Source organism: Erinaceus europaeus, chromosome 9 (assembly GCF_950295315.1).
Source record: "Erinaceus europaeus chromosome 9, mEriEur2.1, whole genome shotgun sequence".
NCBI classification, from domain to species: Eukaryota; Metazoa; Chordata; class Mammalia; order Eulipotyphla; family Erinaceidae; genus Erinaceus; species Erinaceus europaeus.
The window spans coordinates 89,510,972-89,531,664 of record NC_080170.1 but is presented as its reverse complement, the minus strand read 5'-3'; the positions used below and the strand labels follow the sequence as shown (position 1 = coordinate 89,531,664).

Sequence of the window (20,693 nt, the reverse complement as noted above, 5' to 3'; positions counted from 1 at the left end):
AGTGAATTTATTTCCCCATGACTTACTCACCTTGATGTGACAGTCCAAATTAAATTTCTGAAACCATATTTAACATTAGAACTTTGAAACATAAAGACTCCACCAAGACACCTAATTATGCTGCTTAGTCAAAGCCAGCCATTTTGTAAGAATCCCATTACAAACATCTCACTTTTCCATTTATAGATTCTGACATACTTCCCCAAATGTTATTTATCTTGATTTTTTAAAATTTTAAATATGAACTCATTTTATTTGATAGAACTGAGATAAATTGAAAGAGGAGGGAGAGATACAGAGGGAGAGAGAAAAAGACAATTGCAGCACTGCATCACTGCTGGTGAAGCTTGCCCCTGCAGCAGGTGGGGACCAGGGACTTGAACTCTGGTCTTTGTCATGATCATTTATGCACTCACCTTCAGTTTCAAACGGGTCACAAATTTATTGCTTTAGTGGGTAAGAAAACTGAACTTCTAGGGACCAGGTAGTGGTGCACCTGGTTTAGCACATAAGGTACAATGTGCAAGGAACTGGGTTCAAGCTCTGGTCCCCACCTATAGGGGGAAAGTTTCGTTAAGTGGTCAGGTGTCTCTCTCTGTCTCTTTCTCTCTCTATTTTTTTCCCTTCTCAATTTCTCTCTGTCTCTATCTAATAAATAAATAAATAAAATATAACTTTAAAATAAAACTTGAAAAAATAAAAGAAAGAAAACTAAAATTCAAAGAAGTAAAATAATTCATGCAAGATTATGCATCTCTAAGTGACAGATCCAGTACTCACAACCAAAGTCCAGCTTTTTCCACTTGTGGCTTTTCAAAAAATAGTGTTGTATCTATTTGTTTTTTAATGAGAGAAGAGTGGGGATAGACAGCATAACGGTTATGCAAAGAAACTCTCATGCCTGAGGCTCCAAAGGCCCAGCTTCAATCACCACACCACCATAAAACAGAGATGAGCAGTGCTTTGGTTAAAAAAATGAAAAAAAATTTAATGAGAGAGAGAGAGATACAGAGACACACCATAGTACTGCTCAACTCTGCCTTATGGTAGTGCTGGGGATTGAACCTGGAATCTCAGAGCTTCAGGCATGAGAATCTTTTGCATAACCATTATGCTATCTCCCCAGCCTTCCACTGGAGACTTTGTAGATGTCACTGAGAGAGCAAGAACAGATGTGCACATAGGCCAAATCAACAGAAATAATAGTAATTTATGTGTACCAGGACCTAGAGATAAAATGATTCAAACACAGACTCTGCTCTTACTTAGAGTTTAATTAGAGAATTATTAAACCATTTCTGAAGTATAAACTACTACTGATGCTTAAAAACATTTACCTGACTATAATAACAAAAGCTTAACATTATAATCTTTACTTACACCTTGAAACAGATTTAGAGGACCACAGGGAGTGCCTTCTATCACTCTTTGATTTTTCTGATATCCCATCAGTATCCTGATCATCTGGTTCCTTCATTTCCTCTGAAAGAGCAAAATGGAGACAGGGGAATGATTAAAACTATAAACAGGTTTTTTTAAAAAAAAATTATTAACTAACTTTCCCCCTCACATACTTTATGAGCACAAAATTCTATGTGCTCTGATGATCATATAGTACAAAATATCTTGAGCTGATTTCATCAATAAGAGGTGCAGTCACCATCTGAGACCTCTGCAGAACATGAAATACAGTCAGATGAAATAGTCAAATATTCTGGGCAGACTTGTTATTGTGGCTCCTTTTAGGTTTCCAGTGATCCATAGTTAAACATAACACCCAGATATTCATCTTTCTTCTAAATGTCAGCTTTCTACCATCATTCATTTCACTCTCTTCGTCTGTTTTGTTTTTGTTTTGTCTTTAGTGTTACTGCTGGGGTTCGGTACCTACACTACGAATCCGCTGCTCCTGGAGGCCATTTTTCTCGATTTTGGGGGGTAGGACAGAGAGAAATTGAAAAGGGAGGGGGAGAAAGAAAGACGCCTGCAGACCTGCTTCATCACTTGTGGTGAGGCTACCCCCGTACAAGTGTTAAAGCAGGCATTATATTACATAGTTGGATTAGAGAAATATCCCTCTTTTTTTGGGGGGGGGGAGCTGCACTACAAATCCACTGCTCCTGGAGGCCATTTTTCCCATTTTGTTGCCCTTGTTGTTACACTTGTTGTCATTATTGTTGTCATTGCTGTTGTTGTTATTGGATAGGACAGAGGAATCGAGAGAGGAGAGGAAACAAAGAGGGGGAGAGAAAGACAAACATCTGCAGACCTGTTTCACCTCCTGTGAAGCCACCCCTCTGCAGGTGGGGGGCTGGGCGCTCCAACTGGAATCCTTACGCCAGTCCTTGGGCTGCGCACCATATGCGCTTAACCCACTGCACTACTACCCGACCCCCTGGAGCTGCTTGTTTTAAGAGACAGATAATAAACTAAAATGAGTGCAGTGAAAAATTAGGGTGCTGTGGGCATGTGCAGCAAAATTCTATCACATAAAGGTTTATGGAGGATGCATATGAGACACAGGCTAATGAATAATGAAAGTACAGTAGTAGGAGGGGAGTTATTAGGCAAATGGGAACTTCCGAGAGAGGATTTGTTTGTAATAGTTTGTCTAGAATAAGGAAATGAAATAGGTAACAAAGAAGAGACAAGCAGCAGGTCATAAAGTTAAAGCTCTGCTAAGGAGTTTATAACTTCTAAGAAAGCTTGTAAAAGGCACTAGGAGGGGAGTGATATAACAAGTTTTCTCTGTCCTCTCTATTTCAAGTCTTCAGGATTTAAAAGCAACTATTATATCTTCTTCCTGAGGAACATTCTAGGTTTTCTCAGCTGCGAAGATGCCAGGCAGAGTGAAGTGGCAGTTCTGTTTGGATTATATTTGCACAGGTCTGCCTCAACTTACAATGGTTACATATCTATAAGACCATTGTAAATTGAAAATAGCTTAAGTAGAAAATGCATTTAATAAAACTAACCAGGGCTGGGTGGTGGCACACCTGGTTGAGCACACATGTTACAATGAGCAAGGACCCAGGTTCGAGCCCCCAGTTCTCACGTCAGGGGAAGCTTTGCTAGTGGTAAAACAGGGCTGCAGGTGTCTCTCTCCCTCTTGACTTCTGGCTGTCTCTATCCAATAAATAAAGGTAATTTTAAAAATTAAAAAATAAATAAAGCAAAAATACACTTAACCTGCATGCATCAAAGTTTAGTCTATATTAACCTTACTGTTCAGAGCACTTAAGTCAGCCTGCAGTTGGGCAAAGTTATCAAAGTTATCAAAGCCAAATTTTATTTTTTAAAAAATGAGTAACTTGTGTGATTTTTTTTTTTGAATACTGAAAACTGGCAGTAAAAAGGTCTGTAGAAATCAGGGTTTTTGTTTGTTTTGTTTTGTTTTTTTTTACATCTGACTGGAAATAGCTGCTCACTACCAATGCTGGGGCTCAAGATAGCACTATACCACAACAAACCACTATCCCCAGGAAAAGTCAGAATTCAAAAGTTGAAATATGGTTTCTAATCTATGCATGCCACTTTTTCATCATCTCAAGTTTTTTAAAAAATCACAAGTCGGGGGTTGGGCGGTAGTGCAGCGGGGTAGGCGCAGGCAAGGCACAGGGACCAGGTAATGATCCCAGTTCGAGCCCCTGGCTCCCCACCTGCAGGGGAGTCACCTTGCAGGCGGTGAAGCAGGTCTGCAGGTATCTATCTTTCTCTCCCCCCTTTCTGTCTACCCTCCTCTCTTGATTTCTCTCTGTCCTATCTGGCAACAACAATAGCAATTGTTGGTATGCATGAGACCCCTTCTGTTTCATTTGGTTTAAATCCCCCCTGCTTAACACTATTCTATTTACATAACCACTGTTAACAAGTTCCACCCTCCCTCCAGGGCATTTGTGGTTCAGTGATAGGATTCTCGCCTAATCTGCCCCCTCTTTGTCACACTCTGATTTTCACCAGTCACTTTTCTTTCCGCCCTCTCTATGTCACATCCTGTTTCCATCCTACTTCGCAAGTATATATAAAGACAGCATTGTGAGTTTTACAGTACCTTTAGTTTAGCTCAGCTCGGCTTAGATTGCGCTGCGTCCTGCATGAATAAAGAGATACTGCCTACAACCCAGCCATGAGTCCCTGGTCATCTGTTACCCGCCCATGAAGCCAGCCCGGCGAAAACAACCTAACCCGTCGAAAACAACAAGCAATGACAACAATAATAATGACAACAACAAGGGTAACAACAAGGGCAACAGAATGAGAAGAATGGCCTCCAGGAGCAGTGGATTCATGGTGCAGACACCAAGCCCCAGCGATAACCCTGGAGGCAAAAAAAAAAAAAAAACCCACCCAAGTCAAACTATCATATGTCTGGGACCATATGTAGTAGATTCAGGTTTAAATCCCAGTTTTAGTACATAATTTAACTTTCTTTGGGGTTAGGGAGACAGCATAATGGTTGGTTAAGCAGAAGATTTTCATGCCTGAGGCTCTGAGGTCCCAGGCTCAATACCCAGCACCACCATAATCCGGATCTGAACAATGCTCTGGTGTCTCTCTGTCTCTGTCTCTCTCTCATTTCTCTCTGCATTTCTTTCAGTAAATAATAATGATATATATAAACTGTACATCAATTCCTCAACTATAAAGTGAGAATGAAGATAATATATATTTATAAGGCTTCAGTGAGAATTAACTGAATTAATCCACCAATCTATCTCCTGTCCTCTGGAGAAGGCAAGTATGCCAGTAGCAGGTATGATCACACTACACAACCAGGAACAACTGCAACATGACCATTGCTTCTCTTCCTCTAGACTTCAGGACTCATTCTGTTTTCTTGCAATGACGTTAATTCGGAGGAGAACAGTGCACTGTCCATATGGTTTTTCTATAGTTATTTTTTTTTAATGGCATTCCTAAAATGATACCCATGTTATTCAGTTTGGGAGGCATTTTTCTGGATTAGCAAAATGATGTTTTACCTTTCAAAAAGTGCATGCATATGCAGTTTTTGTTTTTAATTTTTATTTTTCTACTTGTTCGGTTTTCTTTCTTCCTTCCTCTTTCCTTCACCCCTTATTCTAACCTGACTTGTAGACTGTACATCCACTGTGGCTTTGGGTATGTAGTAATCAAACAACAGGAAAATATTTTTTAAATAGCAGGAGCTTTAAAATCCAAGTTCTATCATCAAAAACATTTCCCAGATTCTGCATTTTGTTTTTTTCATTTTATTTTTTTATTCATGATTAATAGTGGTTTACAAGATTAACAGATTATAGGGTATAGTTCCACACTGCATTCATTCACCATCAAAGTTATGTGTACCTATCCTCAAAAGTTCTGTGTCCCTATCCCAAAAGATAACTATGAAAGACCTCACAAAGTTTTAGAGACTGTTTACTTCAGATGGCTTTTGTTTTGTTTTTATAAGTTCATGTGTTTCAATTCTCTGGATTCCACAGTAATGTTTTATATATATATAATATATATGTATATATATATATATTATAGTTTTAAGTCTAATATCCATTTTGAGCTAAGCTATGGCATATGGTGTGAAGTGGTGGTCTCGTTTCACTTTTCTACATGTGGCTGTCCAGTTTTCCCAGCATCATTTTGTTGAAGAGGTCTTCTTGTCCTCATTAAATGGTTATGCTCCCTTTGTCATATATTATGTATATGTCATGTATAATGGGTGGGTTTATTTTGGCTGTTGATTCTGTTCCATTGGCTCAAGGGTTTATTTTTATTACAGGACCTGTTTTTACTATTGCTTAGTTGAAATTGGGGAGTATGAGTGGAGTCTTTGGGGTTCTCTAGGTATATTCTCATGTCATCAGCAAATAGTGATAGCTTTATTTTTTCCTTACCAATATGTAACCCTTTAGTATCTCTTTCTTGCCTCCTTGCACTGGTGAGGACATCCAAGACTACAGTGGTAATATGTGGGAATTCATTTCAATTAGACTATATAAGTTTGCTTTCTTGTAAGACAATGCCAATTATGGCAGCATGATATCAGCTTATCACATACAGCAGGTAAGCTTATCTAGATAGCTACAAACATGTCTAAACACCATTTGAGTCCTTGCTTTTAAGGATCTTCATACTTTAAATCAATTCAATTCTTAAAACTACTGAGAAGAGCCGAGTATATATATACTCGGTAGAGCAGACATGTTACAGTGTGCAAGGACCCAAGTTCAAGCTCCTAGTCCCCACTTGCAGAGGGAAAGATTCATGGTGGTAAATCAGTGTAACAGGTGTGTCTCCTCTCTATAACTATATAACTATAACTATCACGATGCTGCCACTAAAGCATGTGTGATGTGCAAATATCTACCACTAAAGCATGTGTGATGTGCAAATATCTTCTCCCAATTACTAGGTTGCCAACTAAATTGATACTCTACTGCAGCTAAATAAGAACTAAATGAACCTTTCATTAAGTTTCACTTTAGTCTACAAACAGGTATTGTTTGGTTTTCTACTACTGTCATGCAGATTTAGCAGCTTCAAATAAAACCTCTTTACTACCTCACAACTGAGGACTAAAAATCTGGGCACAGTTGTGACTCATCTGATTCTCTGTTTAGTTAAATGAGAGTGCTGGTTAAGCTACCATCATATCTGAAGGTTATGGGAAAATAACTTATTCAGGTTGTTGATAGGATTTTCCCCCATGTGGTTTTAGAACTGAAGTTTCCATTTTCCTTGTTGGTTAGCTGAGAGTTGTTTTAGGCTTTCAGGAGATAGCCGCATTCGCTGACTCATGGCCTCCTTTCAAAGTAATGGTAGGTCATCTATCTCTCACTTATTTATGTCTTATCTTTTTTGTTTTTCCTGCTTACCCAAAAGTATTTGAGCCAGACAGGAAGAACTAGTGTTCTGGAAATTGGCAGTGTAATAGATGAAGTAGAATAGATGTGGTTTTGTTTGTTTTGGGCAAAGTGGTTAAGAAGTTACACCATAACCTCCAGCTTTGGTGCTGGAGATGTGAGTTTATATCCCAGCTTGACCAAGAAACAATGTTAAGTTACCCTGATCTAGGGCAAATCTGTGGGGTCTCTTAGCCTCTTGGTCCTTCCATATGTAAAATGAGAGTGTTACAATTGTCTGGCAGCACAATGATAAGTTATCAAGGGAGATAGCTCAGATCTCAATTCTGTTTGCATGTTTTAATATATTAATTTATTTATTCCCCTGTGTTGTCCTTGTTGTTTTATTGTTGTAGTTATTATTGTTATTCTTATGATGTCATCATTGTTGGATAGGACAGAGAGAAATGAAGAGAGGAGGGGAAGACAGAGAGGGGGAGAGAAAGACACCTGCAGACCTGCTTCACCGCTTGTGAAACAACTCCCTTGCAGGTGGGGAGCCGGGGGCTCCAACCGGTATTCTTATGCTGGTCCATGAGCTTTGCGCCACCTGCGCTTAACCCGCTGCACTACCGCCCGATTAAGGCCCTTCTGTTTGCATTTTACAGTCACTTGGAAAATGTTTAAAACCAGTGAACTTCATTAAGTGGTGAGTTTACTCTAACATGCATAGATGATTGTTTTTTTATGGTTACACTGAAAATTATACATTTTATAGTTCAATGTTACTTCAATAAAAAATGAATAGCATACCATTTTTAGGATGTCATTCTCCACATAACTCTGATGGAGACAAGGATAAGAATAAGGGTTAAGGACCATATGTTTTGAATGTCTACCTCTTGTCAAGCTCAGTTTTAAAGATTCTACATAGATTTCATGTATTTCTCAAAACAACTTTGAGTTAGGCTAACTATACAAATGAGAAAGCCGTGTCAGGAATTATGCACTTGGTTTACTGGTCCAAGTTGCCAAGTGTGTGTGTGTGTGTGTGTGTGTGTGTGTGTATTAGACCTTTTGAGTGTATCTCCTCTCAATTTCCTCTGTCAGCCCTTGTCCTCTTCCCTGTACCTTGCCTCTCCCTTCTCTAACCCCATTTTCTCAACTGCATCTTGTACGTCTAAAACACAGCTTTAAAATGTGACACTAGTTTCACTAAAAACCTTTAACAGTTCCTCACTAACCCAGAATAAGAAGGCAGATTCCTTGGCACAACTGTCCTTCATCTATGCATGATTTCATCTCCTGTCACATAACCCACCTCTTCATGTTCCCTCTTTAGCCCCTTCTCAAAAGTTTTCAGTAGTAGTCACCCATGGCAACTCAAGTTTAACTAGATGCACGCAGTACTTTTAAGTACTTGCATGCTACATCTACGTCCGTACAATTACATACCACCTCTCTCCTTGCATAATCCTAGTAAGCACTATACTAACAACCATTAGTGTCTTCCTTTTTAAAAGCTAGGAAACTGAAGTGCAAAGGGATCCATTTGTCAAGCGTCACACAGTTAAATGTGAAGCAGAGCGACTTCACTGACTCACGAATTCAGATATTTTCCCACAAGAAAAACCCTCCTTTCTGGCTTAGCTAAAGTCTAACTCCCACTGTCTGTCTGCTTTTTGCCACCACCACCCCACCCCCACGCCCAAGCCCGAGCTCCTTGGAGGCAGGAAATTTGTATCCAAAGTCTGGTTCAGTCTCTAGTCACTTTGAATGTTTGTTGAGCTGATATGCAGAGAAATAAATGTTTCCGCAAAGACAGGGAACATTTCAGCCCAAAATAAATCCAAACAAGACTCACCACGCTCTGAACCTCTGACAAGATTTGAGAAGGTTGTGTGACAAACTTACCGAAGTTTCCAGCTTCCTACTTAATGCCGCCCAGGTCTTGGGTTTACAAATAGTTGCCGCAGCAACGCCTTGTCCTCAGCGACTCCCAGCGGATCCCCCGGGAGTCCGGAGGCGCATGCGCACGGGAGACTGCTAGCAGGGAAATTCTGCTGCTCCCCCCCCCACACACACACACACACTCCCACCCTCACGCCCCCGGAAGTTCAATCTCAGAGACCTTTGGCTCCAGGCTATTTCTTGGTGGTGACATTGAGGGGTTAAATCAGTTTACTATCCCCTGAAGGTGTTTTACTGATAAATGAAAATGAGTCTTGAATACTTCAGACTTACCTGCTCAATAATACAAAATAGCAGGGGGCCAGGCGGTGGCATGCCTGATTAAAAGCAAACATTACAACGCTCAAGGATGCAGGTTCAAGCCCCTGGTCTCCACTTGCAGAGGGAAAGCTTTACAAGTGCTGAAGCAGTGCTGCAGGTGTCTATCTCCTGTTCCCCTCTCAATTTCTCTATCGAATAATAAAACATTAAATAATAATAATACAAAATAGCCCAAAGTGATCCTTACCAGCATTATTAACAGCAAAAACATCTTGGAACTTTCAAAAACTTGCTTAGTTTATCTGAAGGAAGGGGTGGGGTGTGGGGGGGGGGAGAACAGTTTCCATTTACTGCAATGGCACAGGGAACTTTGGTAATATATATATAATACAGGTGATCTGATTTTGGGGGTTTAAGTAAATATAGGTATAGTACATAAGGTTAGACATAGAGTTCACTCCCTGCAATGCTATAGATCAGTTATTCCCAAACTTGGATATGCCTTGAAAGCACCTGAAGGTCTTACAGACAGACAATGGATTTTCTGCTAAATTAATCTGAGATGGTGTCCAAGATTTTTTTTTTTTTTCCTTTTTTCTAACAAACACCTCAGGTGCTGTTGATGCAGCTGGTTAGCGTTCTTACTCTGAGACTCACTGATACAAAGGGCTCTCAGAATTGATAAAGAGGTCCTAGGGTAACTTAGCTGTTAGTTAAACCAAACTTTTTTTTTTTTGGTGCCTCCAGGATTATTGCTGGAGTTTAATGCCCTGCACAGCAAATCCATCACTCCTGGCAGTCAGTGACTCTGTGTGTGTGTGTGTGTGTGTGTGTGTGTGTGTGTGTGTGTGTGTGTGTGTCAGAATGAGAGGAAAGGAGGAACAGAGAAACTCTAGACGTTCCCCTATCTCCACTCCAATTTTGTAATTTTTTAAATGCTCCTACAGTTGAGAGTCACAATTTTTGAGGTTTAAAGAGGGGCACAATGGATGAAGATACAGTCATCTGTCAAATAAAATAACCTGACATTTCAATAATAACATGAGGCTGGGTGGTGGCACACAGAGTTTAATGCATATATTACCATGCATAAGGAGCTAGGTTCTAGCACTTGCTTCACACCTGCAGGGGGAAGGCTTCTCAAACAGTGAAGCAGGCCTGCAGATGTTTCTCCTTCTATATCTCCCCCTTCTCTTTCAGTTTCTTTGTCCTATCAAATACAAGATTTTAAAAAAGGAAAAATGTTCACCAGGAGCAGTGGGTTCATGGTACAGGGACCAGACCAACCCTGGTAAGAAGAATGAAAGAAAGAGAGAAAGAGAGAAAGGAAGGAAGGAAGGAAGGAAGGAAGGAAGGAAGGAAGGAAGAGTTAAGATGGTTTATATCTCAGACAAGGATAACATTAGCAAGTTTTGGGGTGGGGTGATGATACACCTGGTTGCGTGCACATGTTATTAAATATCAAGTTTCAAGGAGTACCATATAGACGAATTTATAATAATGCAGACAAATACAAGTTATTTCACATAAATAAAATGAGCGGTATCAAAAGAAATTATTTTATTTTTGCCAATACAATCATGAAAAGGACCAAATAAAAGTTGTATAGGCTACTTCATAGAATAATGAATTACAGAGTAAGAAGGAAAAATATTGTAAGAAAGTTCCACAAAGAAGTTTCAGTATTTCTTCCTATACCACTCTTACTTAGGTTGAGAATTCCTAGAATTGAGGGACAGAGCTAATTTTAAAAAGCAGGTTTAAAATAGAAACTAATGTCTGAGAGCCAAACGAAAATAAGAAAAACTTCCCCTAGATGTTTAGTAATTTCAAGGCTAGGAAAATTGTTAACTTTTTGTAATCCATTATGTTTCAAACATTAATATGCTAATAAATAAAACATTTGAATTCAATGATCAATATTTATTGCATGTATGGAAATCTTATTGATGATATTTACACAACAATACAAATACTTCACATCTACTTTTTAAACTTGTACATTTCGTTTGATGGACTATAGTGACTTTTCATTAATAAGGAAACCAAAGGGGGATGTTAAGTTTTTTCTGAAAGACTTTAATGATATAGAGTCATTTCACTACAAGTTATGTGCAAAACAACTTAGTTCTCAAAAAAAGGAAAATCAAAATGATAGATTAACAATAAAACAGAAAAAAAACTGAATAAACATGACAAAATATTAATTTACAAAACTTATATACTTCAAAATGCTAGTGAAATTATTAGAATATAAAACTTTAATTTCCCTATAGTGAATTTTATTCACAGGAGGTTGCATATTGGTTGGCTGTTGGAAATCTGTTTGAAAAGATCAAAAATCAGTTGTTTTATTTCTTTTTTTCCATTAGGACAAAGTCTAATGGGATATAAGTACTACAAGAATTCTGTAAGCTTTATAAAAATGAAGAACATAAAAACTTGAAAGTAGGAGCAGGTAACAGGGAGTAGAAGCCCAAGAATATATTGTTGAGAACAAAGGACTTTTATGACACATGGGTAGAAAGAGCAAACCAGCCTTCTTCGTTTTGCTTCTCATTCTGTTGAACAAAGATGCAAAAAAGGAATTAGGATGAATTTAAACAGGAAGATGACACCTTTCATAATTTACAATTACTTAGATCAAACAAAGAACCAAAGTAACCCTATGCCACTGACTAGTACTGGAACCTTAATTGCTACTGACATATTTTATTCTCTAATAGAGTTACATTCTCAGAATAGACCCCCCCCTTTCTTTAAAGGATAAGTCCAATGCCTCACAGAAATCAGAGGTTTTTTTTTTTTTCCTTTTAGAAATCATAGGTTTTAATAAGACCGACAATTTTGTATTTCATTATTTTCAACTTTAAAAATGATAGTTATTTAGTCTTTGCAAAATGTTTGTTAGCTCATGTTTACAAATAATGACTTTAAAGATAATCTGACAATTTACTATGACCAAACTTAAGGGAACTATACTTTGCTGTGTCACACAGGAAAAATAATGATTTTTAAAAAAGCCTTTAAAAAATTGGGAGGGCTAGGGAGATAGTGGTTACGCAAAACACATTTATCCCTGAGGCTCTGAAGTTAAAGGTTTAGCTTCTATACATTCCTTACGCCGGTCCTTGCGCTTTGTGCCACTTGCGCTTAACCCACTGTGCTACCGCCCAACTCCCAATATACATTCCAATACCAAATGAAAACATGGAGAATACATAGGAGATTTATTTAATCACTGTGCCATCAATCTCTCTGACCAGTAGCACACTCACATCTGACCTCCTAGGGTTAAGTGACAAGGAAAAATGACTGGTTATCCCTTTCTATCCCAAGCCCCACACAGACACAAAGACTAAGAGAACCACAACATCTCAATACTCCCACTACGTATTCAAGGAATTGCTTTCCTGCCACCCGGTTTCAAAAGCTTGGCCTGAAGCCAGTACTTCTTTTTAAATAGAGAAATAATGATTTATAATTTTGTCACATAGGTATAACATGTATGTATCAAACCAGTAATTTCTAGACTTAAAGGACTACTGAAGTCCTACTGAATGTTATCTTGCTTTTTTTATTACCTTAAAAAGTACAAGATTTGTTTATTCAAGTAAAGGTGAATTGGTTTTTCCTTCTTCTGAGAATTTCATACCACCATTAGAAAAACAAAATAGTAACTAAGAACTGTAATCACTGGGACAACTTTCTTTCACCCTCATTCTCCTGACCTCTACTACATATTTCACAATTACATTTTATCAAATACCTTTGCTCTTGGATTAAGAGGTGTGAATCGTCCACTTCCTGAGGTGGCATTTAATGGAGAACAAGAATTACTAGTAGCCCCTGAAGATCTATTCAATAATAATAAAAAATAAAGTGAGAGAATTATCTATCACTGTTAACCTATTAAAGTTATAAAGACAGACAATTTTCAATATTGGTAAGAGCTTGAGAAGACATGAAGACTTAGGCCCAAAAAGGTAAATTATTTGTAAAATATTTTCACTAACCTAGGCTTTCTTTGTTTTTAACCAGTTTTCTATTTTATTTTTAAGTATTTATTTATTTCCTTTTGTTGCCTTTGTTGTTTTATTGTTGTAGATATTATTGTTGTTGTTATTGATGTTGTCATTGTTAGATAGGACAGAGAGAAATGGAGAGAGGAGGAGAGACAAAGGGGGAGAGAAAGATAGACACCTGCAGACCTGCTTCACTGCTTGTAAAGCGACTCCCCCGAAGGTGGTGTGTTGGGCAGCCCCCTGCTCCATCCTCCATTGCTGACACTATGGCCTATTTCCATAATCATTGTTTTGCCTGATCTATCTTCTTTCTACCTCAAGACCCGCCCTGCCTGCAGGGTACATTATTCCCACCAGTTAAAACCATAGCTAAGGAAGTTCCCAGCGTGCCTGTTTCTTTTCTCCACCCCCTTTCTTAGCCATCTCCATTCTGACTTGCTATGTTCCTGGTTTCTCTCTCTTTTTCTCTCCTGCATCCCAACCTGGAGAAGGGCTGGCCAGCCTGTAGAGCAGGAGGCAGCCATTGTGGTTTGGTGCCACGTGGCTTAACCCACTGTGCTCACACCCGACTCTGGAGCTCCCTCATCAATAAAGAATTGTATTACCACGCCCCCATGAGTTCCTGGTCTCCCACCCGCAATGCTAGTCCGGCATTCTGGCGCCCAATGTGGGGCACGAACCAACAACTCTGAGATTAAGAGTTTCATGCTCTACCCAGTCTAGACATTTTAAAGTAACTAACCACAATGTAAGCCTACCTTCTGGCATTCACTCCACTGGTAGGAGAGACAGTACTGGATTTGGAGCTCTCTGGGGCTTCTGCTCCTGGAATAGACACCTCAATTGTCCTCTTTTCTCCTTCTATGATACCAAAAAAAATTTTTTTCATTACCTCACATTAAGATAAAAATTAAAATAAAACTTTATTTCAATCGTATTATAAATTTAATTATGAATTTTCTTTCTATATTTTTATTAGTATGGTTCACCGCTACACTTGAAGAATCTAGAAATGAACTGGGATACATTTCAGTTCTTTTATTTATTTTTTTTTTTTTTAAGAAAGGAGACATTAACAAAACCATAGTACATTTCAGTTCTTAGTGTCAGTTTAGTAGCATACTAGTTCATAAAGAGTCAGAACTTTCAGACAAGTAGTATCAAGCCCCAGATCTAGAAGTGAGAAACCGAAATTAAGAGATAGACCTCAATAACTTAAGATTTTTGTCAAAAGAATTTATCTACAGTTTGAAAATAAAGGAAAAGTTCTGAATTCATTCAATAAAACTTTTTAAAATATTCTAAATCAATCCCACTATTATGTTATCAAGTTACTAAAGACATTAAAAGGAAAAAGCTGGCTAAGGAGTTCATACAGCTAATGGCAAGTATAACTGCAAAACTCTCAATATTTCAGAAGTAATCAGTTAAGAAATATTTACCATATACCTATTAATGAAAAAAACCTGTTGTGTCTATTTCAGGCAGTTTTGCAAAATCTCCTATAAATCACTGCTCATACCCAGTGATTTCCAGGCCTGGAATGGTTGTGAAACTCCACTTAAATTTAATAGATTCCTTAGTTATGTTAGAAACTAAAAAAGTTTTGTATGGCATGTGATTTACTCATATTTTTCATCACTTCTGTCTACAGAGATTCCTATGTAACCAATACATATTACTTAAAAAAAGAGAGAATGTTAGAGTTAATAATTAATGGAAAGGCCACAGTTACAAACTTTTTTTTTTTTTAACCAGAGCACTGATCAGCTCTGACTTATAGTAGTAAGGGGGACTGAACCTGGGACTTGGGAGCCTCAGGCATTAGAGTCTCTTTGCATAACCATTATGCTCATTGAGCCTCAGTTTACTTGTCAAATAGATATTATGAGTTTTGTCTACTCTTCAGGTATGTTGAAGAATAAATGTAACAACAGAAACAAAGTTATTTTTTAAATTTTAAATAACTTCTGAGGATGTAAAATTATTCTGAAAAGCAATCTGCTTTACTTTTCTCCATTGTACTTAGCAACGGCATTATCTCATGTATTTGGTTATTGTCCCCCAACTTAAATACTGGTAACAAACTGAACCAACTGTTCAGTGCATTATCTCTAGTGCCCAGAATATGGGAGAACACAGCAGATGTTCATATACATTTGAGTGATATAACTTATTTACCCTAATCAGAAGTTGCTTAGAGACTTGTGACTATGAAGAATAGGAGACAAAGTTGTCATCTGAAGAAGCCTAGAGAAAAAAAAGAGGAAGACCCATACAAAAATGCTGTTTGCCAGTAATTAAAAAAAGAAAACCTACTTTCTGGGTCTGTAGTTTCAAATTAGAAATAACACCTGAGAGAAAAAGTATTATTGGCAGATACTATAAAAGTAATACATTTTACCAGCCATATGAATCCTCCTAAAACATCAATGTGTGAACATTTCAGGAAACATACCACATGCACAACACAGTTTTTTATATTTCTGACAATTTAAACCATCTCTTAAACTGGGTCAAAATCTTTTTTTTTTTTAGCTGTCATGAAGTTCTGTATTATGAAGGTCTTAATAATTTAATTTTTGATGGGCTGTGGAAACAGCATAATGATTATATCTTTCATGGCTGAGGCACCAAAGGTCCCAAGTTCAATCCCCAGTACCACCATATACCTGAACTGAGCAATGCTTTGGTAAAAAATAATAATAATAATAATAATTTTTGGTGGTCAGGGAGGTGGTGTAGTGGATCAAGCATTAGACTCTCAAGCATGAGGTCCTGAGTTCAATCCCTGGCAGCACATGTACCAGAGTGATGTCTGTTTCTTTCATTCTCTCCTCCTACCTTTCTAATAAATAAATAAAATAACTTTAAAAATTATTTAATTTTTAGCTAAAAAGCAACTTGAGATCTACTTTGACTTATCAGCGCTTTTTAAACATATAGACACTGGGCTGGGGAAATAGCATCATGGTTATGTAAAACGACTTTCGCAGGGGCCAGGCGGTAGTGCACTGGGTTAAACACACCTGGTGCGAAACACAAAGGTTGGCTCAAGAATCCTGGTTCGAACCCCTGGCTTCCCACCTGCAGGGGGGCCGCTTCACAAGCAGTGAAGCAGGTTTGCAGGTATCTATCTTTCCCTCGCCCTCTCTCAATTTTCTTCTGTCCTATCCAACAACAGCAGCAATAACAACGGAAAAAGATTGCCTCCAGGAGCAGTGGATTCATAGTGCCAGCAAGAAGCCCCAGCTATAACCCTGGAGGCAATAAATAAATAAAGACTTTTATGCCTGAGGCTCCAAAATCCCAGGCTTAATTCCCTGTACCACTATAAACCAGAACTGAGCAGTGCTCTGGTTAAAAAATAATAACAATCTTAAAGCATATAGATACTATGATAACTAGCTTTTCAGTTATTATTCTACTATTTAGAACCCTACTCTAACTTTGCATCCCTAAATTTAATAAAATAAAAATGAATTTACAAATTAAACTATTTTAGCAGTCTTAACAATGATTTGTGAATTGTTGCGAATGGAATTCTATCAATAATCATTTTGACTAGCAGTATAACTGTCAAGTAAGTGAGGCATCTACTTACATAAAAAAAGAATGTTTATGTATAAGGCAACATAGGAATCCAGATAGCAAAAGATAGAACTACAGGCATCATGAGATCGCTTTATATCAGAGGAATCACTTTTTAGTCCCGTTTGTATCACCTATTACATGATTTAAGTTTGGTATTTTTCTATGTAAAATTGAAATCACTAGAATATATGCTCCCTGAGATTTTATTTATATGACAGAGATACAGAGAAGAAGATAGATACCACAGCACTGCTCAGCTCTAGTTTATGGTGGTGCTAGGAACTGAACCTGTAACCTCAGAGCATGAATGTCTTTTACATAACCACTATACTGTCTCCCCAGCCTTCCCTGAGGTTTTTTTTCCCCCTCCACTGGGGGCTGAGTGCCTGCAAGATGACTCTATCATTACCAGTGGCTTCCCCCCACCCCCCCCCTTTTTTTTTTATAGAGAAATAGGGAGAGAGCTAAAGAAGAGAAACAGAGATACCTGCGACACTGTTCCACCACTTGTAAAGATTCCTCCTTTGCTTCGGAGCTACTCTCTTCCCTGATCCAGCTTTCCAGTCCTTTTTCCAACTATGACACCATCTCCCCAGACAATACCTTAGGTCCACCAGCATGTTAGCTGTCAGGCTCAGGCAGAAACTAGTAAAGCCATGGGCCCCTTAGAATATACCTAAAATAGGCCTACTAGCTTTTTCCAAAAATGGAACCCCCAAATCTTCATCTGCAATATTCCAGCCTTTAGGTTCATGATTAGTCAACAATTTGCTCTGCTTTATATCTTAACTCTTTTTCAGCCACCAGGTTCCAGATACTACCATAATGCCAACCTGACATCCCTGGGCAAACGACCCCACTAGTGTGTCCTAGAGGCCCACTTCTCCAGAGCCCTGCCCCACTAGGGAGAGAGACAGGCTGAGAGTATGGATCGACCTGCCAATGCCCATGTTCAGTGGGGAAGCAATTACAGAAGCCAAACCTTCCACCTTCTGCACCCCACAATGATCCTGGGCCCATACACCTAGAAGAATAAAGGAATAGGAACGTTTTCGGGCAGGGGGGATGGGATAGGGAGTTCTGGTGGTGGGAATTGTACCCTCTTATCCTATGGTCTTGTCAATATATACATTTTATAAATTAAAAAAAAATTTTTCTTCCTTTGCACGTGGGGACCAGTGGCCTGAGCCTGGAGCCTTGTACATGGGAACACTGTCTCTCCATATGTGTCTAACTTTTCTGCATAACCATTACGCTATCTCCTCAGCCCAATGTCTTAACTTTTAAATCATGAATTTGTAACCAACCAGTCCATGGTCTGAGAGGTGACTGAACAGGTGATACCAGTGGAGAGGAAGCATCCAAACCAATAAGTTTCTGCTGCTCTATCAACTGTAAGAGTTTTCCACGGGCCTCCATACTTTGTCGATTCAATTCTGCAATCCGTTCCTCCATGCTACTTGGTGTTAGAGGGTGTGCTACTGGAAATGTCTTAAAAAAAAAACCCAGAGGTCTCACATTAAAATCCAAACAATTTTGACTTTTTCAAAAAATAAACTCTTCCAGTAAGAATCAACAACTTAATCCCAGCATTTGTTATATGCAAACCTAAGTAGTAGACAAAATAACGGAACTTACAAGTCACTGGATTGAAAAATTAGGGCTTGGGGCTGAGACAACTTACACAGTATAACACATACCTTGCAGGACCTGAGACCCTGGACTAACCCCACATAGGAGCGCCATCAACAGTACCAGGGGAGTTGCCTAGATGGTGGAACAGTGTTGTGGTGGCCTCTTTACTGTTCCTGCTTCTCTCCTTCTCTCTCTCACCCTACCTCAAAAGATACAGAAGGGAAAATTGAGCTGGTGAGGTGATTCAGCAGTATTGCACATGTGCAAGGACATGGGTTGATTCCGTCATAGTGCATTAAAAAGGAAAAAAGGGAGGGAGCGACAGAGAGGGGAAAAGAGAGGGAGGGAGAAAAATTAGGTCTTAAGTATTGATAAAAAATACTAACCCAGGACCCAGGTGGTGGTGTACCAGGGTAAGTGCTCTTAGTACTATGTGGAAGGATACACACAAAGGCACAGATTTGAGCCCCTGCTCCCCACCTGCAGGGAGATCACTTCAAAAGCAGTGAAACAGGTCTTGAGGTCTTTCTCTCTCTCCTTCTCTATCACCCCTTCTCTTTTCAATTTCTCTCTGTCCTATTTAATGAAAAGAAGAAAAAAGGCCACCAGAAGCAGTGGATTCATAGTGCAGTTTCTTTTTCCTCATCAAAGTAAAATCTAGGTATCACTAAGGAACTTACAAGAAATTATTCAGTCCTATTTTATGGCTTCTAACTCAGAAACTATATTTTAGGGAGTTGGGTGGTAGCACAGCGGGTTAAGCGCAGGTGGCACAAAGTGCAAAGACCAGTGTAAGGATCCCGGTTCGAGCCCCCGGGGTCCCCACCTGCAGGGGAGTCGCTTCACAAGCGGTGAAGCAGGTCTGCAGGTGTCTGTCTTTCTCTCCCCCTCTCTGTCTTCCCCTCCTCTCTCCATTTCTCTCTGTCCTATCCAACAACAATGACGTCAATAACTACAACTATAATAACTGCAACAAGGGCAACAAAAGGGAATAAATAAGTATTTTTTTTAAAAAACTATATTTTAGCAAGGACCCCCCCCAGATTATTCACATGTAAACTGAATTCCCATTTTAACAATCCTTTAAAAGACTCTCTTTTTTAAAGCTTTATTTTACTTTTTTATTATTAAATCGAGACACAGAAATTGAGAGGGGAGAAGGAGATAGAGAGGGAGAGAGACAGAGACACCTGCATCCCTGCCTCCCCCCACCCCCCAGGGAAGCTTCCCACTTGCAGATGGGGGCCAGGGGCTTGACCTGGGTCCACGCACACTGAAATGTGTGCACTTAATCAGGTGTGTCACTGCCTGGCCCCTAAAAGACTCTGTCTCTCTCTAGGCCAGCAAGAGAGCTTACCAGGATAGTGCACCTGCTTTGCCATGCACACAGCCCAAGTTTGATCCCAGCCCCCACTGTACTGGAGGAAACCCCAGTGCTATGCTAGCTTTCTTTTTCTCTTTCTGTCGACCTCGAGCAGTAAAGCTTGGTGACAACAAAAATATAAAAGTAGAAAATAATTTCTAACCCCTAGATGATATATATATATATATATATATATATATATATATATATAAATCAGACCTTATAAGCCTTAAAATCATTTTTATAATAAAACATATGACATACTATAAAAAAAATAACTACTTTAGGAGTTGAGGGCTAAGGACAAATGGATCCTCTTGTGAGTTTCTTGAAGAGTAAAAATGTTTTCAACTAAAATGTAATTGGCGCACCCAGTTAAGAGCACATGTGCAAGGACTCAGGTTCAAGCCCCCACTCCCCACCTACAGTGGAGGTGCTTCATGAATGGTAAAGCAGGTCTGTAGGTGTCTATCATTTTTTTTTTCTCTCTCTCTATCCCCCTCCTCTCTCAATTTCTTTCTGAACTAATAAAAATAGAAAGAAAGAAAAATGAAAAGGAGAAAATGACCACCAGGAGCAGTGGATTTGTAATGCAGGCACCAAGCCCCAGTGATAACCCCCCCATGGCAAATAAATAAATAAATAAATAATTGAAATGTAATTAGGGGTCAGGTGGTGGCTCACCTGGTTGAGTGCACATGTTACAATGCATAAGCACCATGGTTTGAGCCCCTGATCCCCACCTGCAGGGGGAAAGCTTCATGAGTGGTGAAGTAGTGTTGGAGGTATCTCTCTCTCTCTCCCTCTTGATTTTTGGCTGTCATTGTCCAATAAATAAGTAAATAAGATAATTTTTTTAAGAAATGAAATGTAATCATGTAGCAAACTCTCAAGTTAATTACTACTCTATTTTAAAATACTTAAAATATTTGAAACTTTATCTCTAATTGTAGTTTTCTTGCACATTTTATCTTTCTCGTTTTCCTCATTTTGTTATGCTTTATCTTTTCCTCTTTAATTACA

The 20,693-nt window shown here is 38.8% G+C and overlaps 2 protein-coding genes across 11 annotated transcripts in view; both read right to left on the bottom strand.

Annotated features, from left to right (window-relative positions):
• Nucleotides 1-8,853, bottom strand: part of CFAP44 (cilia and flagella associated protein 44) — a 147,311-nt gene extending 138,458 nt beyond the window's left edge. The window contains exons 1-2 of the mRNA XM_007516341.3: nucleotides 8,736-8,853; nucleotides 1,381-1,482 (exon numbers count right to left, since the gene is read on the bottom strand). Of these exons, the coding sequence (XP_007516403.1) occupies nucleotides 1,381-1,477 (97 nt within the window). The 5' untranslated portion in view covers nucleotides 1,478-1,482; nucleotides 8,736-8,853. The remainder of the gene's footprint in view (nucleotides 1-1,380; nucleotides 1,483-8,735) is intronic.
• A 1,745-nt stretch (nucleotides 8,854-10,598) lies between these two features.
• SPICE1 (spindle and centriole associated protein 1) overlaps nucleotides 10,599-20,693 on the bottom strand; it is a 50,935-nt gene continuing 40,840 nt past the window's right edge. For 4 of the 10 annotated variants that reach the window (XM_060198356.1, XM_060198357.1, XM_060198360.1 and 1 more), the window contains 3 exons: nucleotides 17,980-18,163; nucleotides 13,837-13,939; nucleotides 10,599-11,614 (listed from right to left, as the gene is read on the bottom strand). In XM_060198356.1, the coding sequence (XP_060054339.1) occupies nucleotides 11,434-11,614; nucleotides 13,837-13,939; nucleotides 17,980-18,163 (468 nt within the window). In that variant the 3' untranslated portion in view covers nucleotides 10,599-11,433. Of the gene's footprint in view, nucleotides 11,615-12,822; nucleotides 12,911-13,836; nucleotides 13,940-15,259; nucleotides 15,329-17,096; nucleotides 17,697-17,979; nucleotides 18,164-20,693 lie in introns of those variants that run through there. The other 6 variants (XM_007516323.3, XR_009551654.1, XR_009551655.1 and 3 more) reach the window with 6 other exon arrangements.